This window comes from Oryzias latipes, chromosome 16 (assembly GCF_053564925.1).
Source record: "Oryzias latipes strain Hd-rR chromosome 16, Olatipes_Hd-rR_3.1".
Taxonomy (NCBI): domain Eukaryota; kingdom Metazoa; phylum Chordata; class Actinopteri; order Beloniformes; family Adrianichthyidae; genus Oryzias; species Oryzias latipes.
The window spans coordinates 31,404,611-31,413,937 of record NC_136252.1 but is presented as its reverse complement, the minus strand read 5'-3'; the positions used below and the strand labels follow the sequence as shown (position 1 = coordinate 31,413,937).

The 9,327-nt window shown below is 39.6% G+C and overlaps 1 protein-coding gene across 2 annotated transcripts; it reads left to right on the top strand.

Annotated features, from left to right (window-relative positions):
• Positions 1–2,066: 2,066 nt before the first annotated feature.
• LOC101158556 (lysosomal thioesterase PPT2) lies at positions 2,067–7,385 on the top strand. Of its 2 annotated transcripts, XM_004078487.5 has the most exons (8): positions 2,068–2,317; positions 3,480–3,633; positions 5,813–5,908; positions 5,985–6,092; positions 6,156–6,239; positions 6,320–6,404; positions 6,673–6,727; positions 6,887–7,385. In XM_004078487.5, the coding sequence occupies exons 1-8, from the start codon at positions 2,159–2,161 to the stop codon at positions 7,028–7,030; spliced, it is 885 nt and encodes a 294-aa protein (XP_004078535.1). In that variant the 5' UTR covers positions 2,068–2,158; the 3' UTR covers positions 7,031–7,385. The 2 variants fall into 2 exon arrangements, with proteins under 2 accessions (XP_078788866.1, XP_004078535.1); XM_078932740.1 differs by lacking the exon at positions 5,813–5,908 and having other exon boundaries at positions 2,067–2,317.
• Positions 7,386–9,327: the final 1,942 nt, after the last annotated feature.

The following is a 9,327-nucleotide window of genomic DNA, read 5'->3' as shown; positions in this document are numbered from 1 at the left end:
GTCTTCCTTTAAAAGGTGTTGGTTTAGGAAATGTCCCAACTGAAGTCTGGAAATTACATGATCTTCTCAACATGTTTCATATTTCCCACTATCCTCTGTATCCCATACAACCACCTTTGGAAGAACATCCACACGAAGGTGAAAAAGTAAAAAAATGAGAATACCACAAATGTAACAGAAATGCTGAAAAAGAAAAACGGCAGGCGCTCCAAAGGTTTTTTTTTTTGTGCTCTTTTTCTCCTTTGTCTTTAAGGGTCGCCAGATCAAATCATTCACCTCAAACCAACCTCCTCTGCATCTTCCTCACTCACACCAACATGTCCTCATGTCCTTCTTTATTCCATCCTCTTTGGTCTTCATGTAGGCCTCTTTCCTGGTAGCTCCAACCTCAGCATCCTTCTACCTGACCATCTCAGTCTGCCTCCTTGTATTGTCCTCTGTGGTGGCAAACAACACTTTAATAAAACTGCCAGGAAAATTTAGGTCCTTTGTAAATTGTCATGGACAGAAATATTGATTTGGCAGATTTGTGCTATTACTTAATTTTTGTCCTTCAAAGTTTAATACAAAAAGTAAAAGATATCCCTCAGGAAAACGTAGTACACTTGAAGTTTATTTTATGAAGCATTCTTATAGCCTAAATATAACTATATCCAGTATAGTACGCATAGTGTAGGAAGTATTTTAATAATACTTCTTCAGACTAAAAAATTTAGAGTACACAGTATATGTGTACACTTGAAGTATACTGCCTCAATTTTAGTACAGAGTTAGTATATTTGTGCGTTTTGATAGACTTCTTTTTGTTGAGGGAAGGAATTCATCTCTTAGACCTTTGGACATCACATTTTGGGTTATATTTCTAGGCAATTCTGCTTAACTGGAGCCTTGTGACTATGTGTTTAGAGGATTAGCTTAAATATTAGCTTGGGTCTTAGGAGACTCAAATTAGCTGAAGAGAAATACTCATCAGACACAAGCTAATTATGGCTTCCCTAAGCACAATTGCACCCCAGTTTCTCACCAAACACCGGTTAGCACCATGCCAGTGTCCAGGTTAGGTAACAAGGAGCATGACTCCAGCCAATTTGACACAGCAGTCACACGCAACAGCAAAAGGGGCAACCAAATCTTTCAAAAAATCTAACATGAGCTTTTCCTCTGATCCATTCATCCTCATTAGAAAACCTCAACATCTTCAGCTCTGCCTCCAGTGTGGCTGATCTCTCCACTGTTTGCTTTCAGTCTTGCTGACACTCTTGTTTCACACATCACCAAACCTGAAACCTGAATTTGCTTACTTATTCATGTTTCTTTCTTTTTTTTTAGTTCAGACACTCATGAGGGATGCACAGTGAGGCTGTGGTTAGCGCTCTCACTTTACAGTGAGAAGATCTGGGTTCAAATCCCAGCCCTCTCTTTGTGAAGTTCTCCTGGAGCCCACATGGCTTTTTCTCTGGGCATCCAGCTTCCTCCCACAGTCCAGGAAAATTCTTCATGGGTTAACCTGCTGTAATTGGTGTCTCTCAATGGCCTCTATAGTGTGATTGTGTGTGGCCCTGCAACAAGACTGGTGACCTGTTCTGGGTGTACCTTACATCCACCCGATGGTAGCTGGTTCCAGCAGCCCCATAACCCCTTAAAGAGATTTAACGGGTTCTGAAGATTGATGGTCCCTGCAATGACAGTAAAGCATCTTTAATGCAGTCATTCTGTGTTTGATGGTGCAGAGGGCCAAACAGCCTGCCAGTCGGTTTATGTCTGCAATTTTATTTTATAATGAACATTGATTTCACTTATTTGTGCAATTAACCTCACATTACACCCTTTTATACACTTTGGACAAAAATGTAAGAGACTGTTTATTATTATAATTATTCTACTTTGTTATAAACACATGATTTATTACTATTATTATTTGATCTGCAGAGTATTGATGTACTCTTTTGTTTTCATTACATTTGCATTGCTGTTACAAGTGAGTGGCATGCTTCAAAAAAGTTTGTTAGAAGCGGATGTAACACAACCACAACACGCACGCGCACACCCCTCACATATAAACGAACGCCTCTATTCGCTTGGCTTGTCCTCCGCACAGCAGCTGCAGCAGCCGCAGCAGAGCCGCACGAACTGAATCACCTGTGGTCGCGTGCTGAACATGAGGAGCTCGCGCATGATCCCACCTGCGCGCGTGCTGCTGCCGCTCCTCCTGCTGCTGGCGGCGGGATGCACCGACGCCTACAAGCCTGTCATTATTGTTCATGGCATCTTCGACGGACCCAAAGAGCTGGAAACCCTCTCTGGTTTTATTGAGGAGGTAGGACTTCCACACAGCTCTGTTTATCAGACAGAAAACACTCTTATTTTGAAAAAAAGTTCACCCAAACTAGAGTATTCCACTATTGAAATGTTCATTTAAAAGCTGCTGACTGTTTGTGTTTAAATAAAAAATAATAATAATTGTTGCTCTTCTGTTATTTTAGTTGCTGGAGCTGAAACTGTGAACTGTACATATATATAAATTTCTTTGGCAGATTTGCAAAAAATAGTTAATGAACTTAATCAAATCAAATCACCAGAAGATATGAGAATAGAATGGGTTCTTCCACCTTGCAAAGAACCAACACAAGCAGCTTGATGTTGACATTTTATAGCCAACCAACCATTCATTAAACACGACCATCCATCCATGACCATGGATCTGCACTGTTTGGGACTTCAGCTGTCTACACCAGTTTGGATGGACATTATAGATAATTATGCATCTATTAAAAACATGCTTTGATCTGAAACAGTCTCCATAAAGTGGACAAAGGTTTTCAAAAATTCTAAGCAGGTTGATTTCAATAAGATCTAGAAGAAAAGGGAGCTGAGCTAACACTGTGTTCGACTGATGAAAGTGAAAGTAAAAAAATACACACGAACAGGGTGTTTACATCTTTAAATTTATATTTGTGTATGTGCATAAATAAAGTCCTGATTCTGTCTTTCATTTTTCCATTTCATTTGATTTCTTTTTGACATTTGGACTTCACGTAATTCTCGTAAAGTCCTTATTTTGATAAAGATGAACCAAAATATTCACTGATTATCTTAAATCAGTGCCAACGATTTAAAATTCTCGTGAAATGAGTTAATAAACTGCAATTATTAAAGCATTAAAAAAGCAGGTGATGAAGCAGGTGATGAAACAAATCCCCTTATTGAAATCAAATCTCCTATTTTGTCTGTTTAGTCAAAAACAAAAAAGGAAACGCTGTGAGCAGAACCGAGTCTTCTGAAACAGCAGCGTTTTCAGTGAAGTGAAAATCACCTGCAGCCTCATGCCCAAAGATTTCTCTTCCCTTTGTGATTTTCAATTCCTAAAGCTTCCGCTTTCGCTCGGGAGTGTGGCTGCCAACCCGCCTCACGCCGTCTGCACCTGCTGCTTCTGCTTTATTTGGTCAATAAAGTTTGATTCTCCTTTCGGTTACACGCAGGCGCATCCAGGAACGGAGGTGATACTGATCGATCTGCTGAACTACAGGTCAAGCATGGAGCCAATGTGGAAGCAGGTCGACAAGTTTGGAAAGGTCATCCAATCCATCATGCAGAGGTCACCTGAAGGCGTCCATCTCCTCTGCTTTTCACAAGGTCATTCAACCCGTCTTCTTCTTTTAACCCGTCTATGCTCAGAGCTTTAATCTGGAGCCGAGGGTGAACAAAGACTCCAAGAAGCGAAACAAGTCGTTTCATCTCAAATTAGGGTCAAACGTTTAAAACGACCAGAAACAGAGGCTCAAAAATACCAGATTTGTCATCAGACAGAGAAGTGACAAAAAAAAGATGGCTGGAGAGCAGAACACATCTTTTGTCTGTCTAAGTCAGATGTTATGATTCAGCCTCAAGAAAAAGTCACCAGGACAAACGACAAAAATCTTCTTTATCAAGAAGAAAATGAGAAGTCCAGATGTAAAGAAGCAGGAAGAGCCGGAGGTTTTTTTTCTTGTCTCTGAATCCTGAAACTCACCTAAAGTCTTCTCTTTGGAGAAATAAAACCACATGTTAGAGTTTATTCTGTAACAGTTTTATTGTGGTAAAACATGTAAAAGTCCTATAAAACAGTCCTTTATAGAAGCTGAACCTGGAGGATTCTGGTTCATCTTGAGGGTTTATTTTATTTATTTATTTATTTATTTATTTATTTATTTATTTATTTATTTATTTATTTATTTATTTAACAGGCACATTATACGCATTGCTGTAATGTGGCAGAATCAACCCAAAGGCTGTTTTTCATCTGTAGTCGCTGAACAGTGTTAAAAACAGGATCAACTAAACACAGAGGAGGAGGTTGATGTTTAACAGATCAGGAGGGAGGTGTGGAAGCCCCCCCCCCCCCTCCCCCCCTGCAGAGTTCATCTTTTTCCCTTTAGTCAAATTTTGGAAAGTTCTGGAGAGCTCATTAAATCACACCCCACACCTACCCATGCCAGCCACCCCACCTGTGTTCCGAATTCTGCATGAAATTTGGGTTTTTGCCTGATACATTAGATAATGTGCATAATTCATAAGCGTTTCTTGCGTTTCACATTCGTCGATGTTCGCAGATGTCCGTCGAGGGTCTTTACATGAATTTGATTTTCAGCAAATTTTTGGTTGCTTGAGAATTAGGTAGTTTACGCGTATTTTGCGTAGTTTAAACTCAATCATTACCAAAATCTCATGCGATTGTGCGTGATTTTTGCAAGATTCCTACACAAATTTGTGGCTTCCCACTACCCTTCCACGTATGTCGAACAGACTTTTCACGCACGTACCACTGATGTATAGCTTTATATCGCGTATACGGCGCACATATCACGTTCAAATGACATAATTGACGCATGAATCACTAATGAATTGCACATAGACAGTTCAATAATCACGCACGGTTCATGTTCTACAATGATTTACGTGTTCTTTGCATGGTTTGTTTGTACTTCTTCCGTTGATCTAACGTGGTTTGTGATACATCTGTGTTAGTTTCACATAAAGACCACCACCTTTCTCACTTTTTTCAAGTATTTTCATGTATGACCAATTTTCATGTGCAAAATGTACGTAGTAGCGGTGTGACACGGTCTTGAAGTCGTGTAACTTTTTCTTTTTTTCCTTAGATTCTTGGTTGGTTGGAAAACTATGACACTAATCTCTAAAAGAAAGATTAATGTGGATTACTGTGAATTAAACACGTGTGGATCAGTTGTAGGGTCAAAGTTACCTTATCTCATCACAGTAAATAAAGTATCAGAAGCCTGCTCTCAGTGATGCCGTCAAGCAGCTCACGACACAGAAATCTGTTCCAGATTAGACCTCAGGACAGGACAACACAAATCTCAAACCTACAATCTCTGAGCGATTACTCAGAAAGGACGCGTCCAAAAGTCTGTCTGAGGATGACTGAGGGCCCCCCCACCCACGAAGGCTTTGGGTGGGGGTCAGAGCTTAACATGAGATGAGCACAGATCCCAGGTGTATTAAATCAGACCTGCTTTCAGAAGGGAAAAGGTGAGCTCTTTCTTCAAATCAAAGCTTTAACCTCTGAGCAGGTAAGCTGACGCTCTCACAGCGACCTACCTGATGGATGTGATGGCGTCGGCGCTTAAGGGGCCTCAGGTGGCTCCGGTCGAACACGCTCATGACATCAGAGCGGTTGCCATCCTGGTGGGGCCTCAGAAGGGAGGATGCTGCTCATGAGGGCTTGTTTGTGGAGATGGCGTTTCCCCCCTGGGGTTTCTGCAGCTGTGGTTCCAGCAGCAAACAGATTCCCCCCCCCTTTTTTTTCTTGCAGGTGGTCTGATCTGCAGAGGAGTTCTCTCCCTGATCCCAAACCACAACGTCCACACTTTTATTGCTCTATCCTCTCCTCTGGCCGGACAGTTCGGAGGTCAGGAAGCTGCCAACCATGTCTAAAAAAAATCCGCACTTCTTCTTTTGTGAAACAGAATTGCTTCCCTCCACAGATACGGACTACGTGAGCCGCGTCTTTCCTGACCGCGCAAAGACAAAAGTTTATGTCTTTTGCTACAACAAACTTGGGCAGAAGTTGTCCGTTTGTGGATATTGGAAAGGTGAGAACAGAGGAAGAGATCTGAACCTGTGAGGAAGTTTCATGCATGCTAGTTTCTCCTCAGATCCTCACCACACCTCTGCCTACCTGAGGCACAACATTTTCCTGCCGCTGCTGAACGGTGAAAAACCGCACAGCAACATGAAAGGTGGTGGATTTAGCTTCCTCACTCCTATTCTGGCGTGTTTGTTTCATATAAGAACAGCTTTAAAAATGTAATTTCTGCAGAATGGAGAGAAAACTTCCTTCGCATCAAGAAGCTGGTGCTGATTGGAGGACCTGACGATGGCGTCATCACCCCCTGGCAGTCCAGGTATGACTGTCCTCCACCAGATCTGACCGTAAAGCTTCTGCTCTCAGACCTGATAATTAATCTGCTCCATATTTTTACAAGAACAAATAATTCAGACCAGTCTTCAGTGTTTGAGCAAAACAGGACTTGAGGTTTTTGAAAAAAAATTAAGATAAAACTGCATCTTTTGATGTGATGCTGTGTTGGGTCGGTGCTGCCTATGAATCCTGTTTCTACTCAAAAAAGAGTTTCCACGCCTCCGCTTGACTGGTTTCTCCTTCTGTCATAGCCACTTTGGATTCTATGACTGTGAAGAAAACGTCGTGGAAATGAAGAACCAGGAGGTGAGTTCTCAACCACCTTAGCTGCCAGCGTTTAAAACAAGCCCACAATCTGGAAAAGTTTTCAGCTGCAGTTTGAAATGATGATCTCTGATCCTCCTACCTCACTTTTCTGATCAACAAAGTGTTCCGAGCTCAAATCTTTCTTCTTGTCGTTCTCAGTTTTATGTGAAGGACACGTTTGGTCTGCAGACGCTGGACGCTCGAGGCGACCTGTCGGTGTGCGTTCAGTCTGGGGTGAAGCACGTGGAGTGGCACTCCAACTTCACCGTGTTCACCACCTGCATGGAGGAGTGGTTGGTCTGAGGACCACTTTGGTCTTCACCCGACATTCAACCATATGTGAAAGATCAACATCTGCTGCAGGAACTGCATTGAGCAGAACACAGTGGTGAAGTTTAGGACTGCAGACAAATCAGTTTCAGATTCATAAACCTTTGATCAATAATGATAAAATCTGTATTTTTGTTACCAATATTTTCTGTTTGTGTCAATCATGAATTCAAATTTGACAAACATGAACATAATTTGAGGGATATGGATCTATTATTTCTGAATGAATCGTGTGTAATTTGTTATCCCGGTGTCATTTACATCAGTCTCAGAGGCGATCCTAACCTTCTTTTTTTTTCAAAAATAAAAATCGGTCTGTTTCATTTCATACCTTTGTTTCTCCTGTCATGTTGATTGATGGGCTTGCTTTACCTGGAACAAGAGAGAAGATAACAGTAATAAGAGTCATACATGTAACTCCAATGTCTGACAATGTTGTTTCAAATCACCTAGGGATTCAGCGGGATAAGAAAATGGATGTTTCAAGTGTAATGCATTTTTTTGCATACACCAAAAAGTCAAGAAAAGTCACTTTTTATTTTTAATTAACAAATTAAAATTTTTAAGATTGATTTCTTTTTATTTTTTATATATTTAGATGAAAACGACAGTTTTATATGAATTATAAATATGAAATCTTTCATTTGTAAAGTCACGAGTCACAAATGACTTGCTGCCCTCTTGTGGACATATTTGCAACTTCACCAAATACGATTTCACATGTAATAATTTATACTAACATTTCAAGATGTCTTTGTTTTTTAAAATTTCATATATTTAGATAAAAAATTAAGCTTCTGGTGGTTGTTAGATCGCAAATCTTTTATTTGAAAATGTTACAAGTCTGACACATTTTCACACATCTTTTTTCAGGCTAGAAAACACAACAAAAAAACAAGAGTGACTTGCTGCCCTCTGGTGGACATATCCTAAAATTCAGCTAAAAAATCTTTCCGATTTATTTCAAATACTTAGTATTTAAACAAAAAAACATGTTTTTTGTGTGTTTGGTGACTGTTAATCTTTTTGAAATACAAAATATCATGGCTGTAATTTGACTTTTTGTCTTGAAACTTTTAATAAGATTTAAAAAAAAAGCACTACAATTGATCTGATTCTTTCATGTCTTGTAGATCAAACTGTTGGTGTGAACTGTTTTTTTTAAAATTATTTTCCTTAGTGTAATTTTAGTATTAAAAAAATAAAAAGATACGGAAATTTTTGGATTGTATTTTTTAGATAACTGATATGAAAGAAAACGATATATTTTTGTATAACAGTTCATTTATTTTTAATTTTAAAATGTTACCCTTGTAATACATGCTTTTTGCTCGAAATATAAAGGGAAGACCTTAACAACTCAATGATATTACAAAGACCAACAAAACAAACAAAACAGCACTAAAGGTGCTCAAACCACATGAACATTTTGAAAAGGGCCGGGTTATGTTGCACAAACACACACACACATCAACAAATTTACACACAGCAACACATGAACACACTCACAAACATCTGAGTGAAGGATGGGTTGGAGGACAGTAGACCTCCTACTTTTGGGATATGTGTGTGTGTGACTGTGTATTGTGTGTTCTAGTTCAAGGGTGTGTTTATCAAAAGATGCAACAAATGTGACCAAAGGCTGAAGCTCCGTCCACTAAACTAAGATGAACGATTTGATTGTTTCTTCCATTTTCAAAGGTTGCATTGAAATTGAATTTAATGTGAAGCTTTTCTGGACTGAGAGGTCTGAGGTCTTTCCAGGGATCAGTTGTAGCCACTCCTCCAGCTTGGGGGTTACTGCCCTAAATGCTCCAATTACCATGGAGACCACTGTCACCTTCACTTTCCATGTTTTCCCTAGTCTTCTCTGAGTCCCTGGTATTTCTCCAGCATGGAAAGTGAAGGTGACAGTGATGCCTGTGGTAATTGGAGTGCTAGAAACAGCTAAGATCAGAATCAGAATCCTTTTATTGTCATTGTACATGATGATACAATGAAATTGAAGCAGCCTTGGAGTGACGAAGATAAATAAAATAACATATAATAGAAATACTGTACTCACATCTCTGACAAAAAAAATCTACAAGACAGACATGTTAAATATTAAATATGTATGGACAGAATAGAATGGAATGGGTTGAGTTGCAATGAGCTCAGCATATAAGTATTGTTTGTTATTTCACAGAGACCCGGTTATTGTCCAGAATTCAAGATATTGTATACATGTGTAGATTTAGATTTATTTTGTGAGATTTAGCATATGTAAA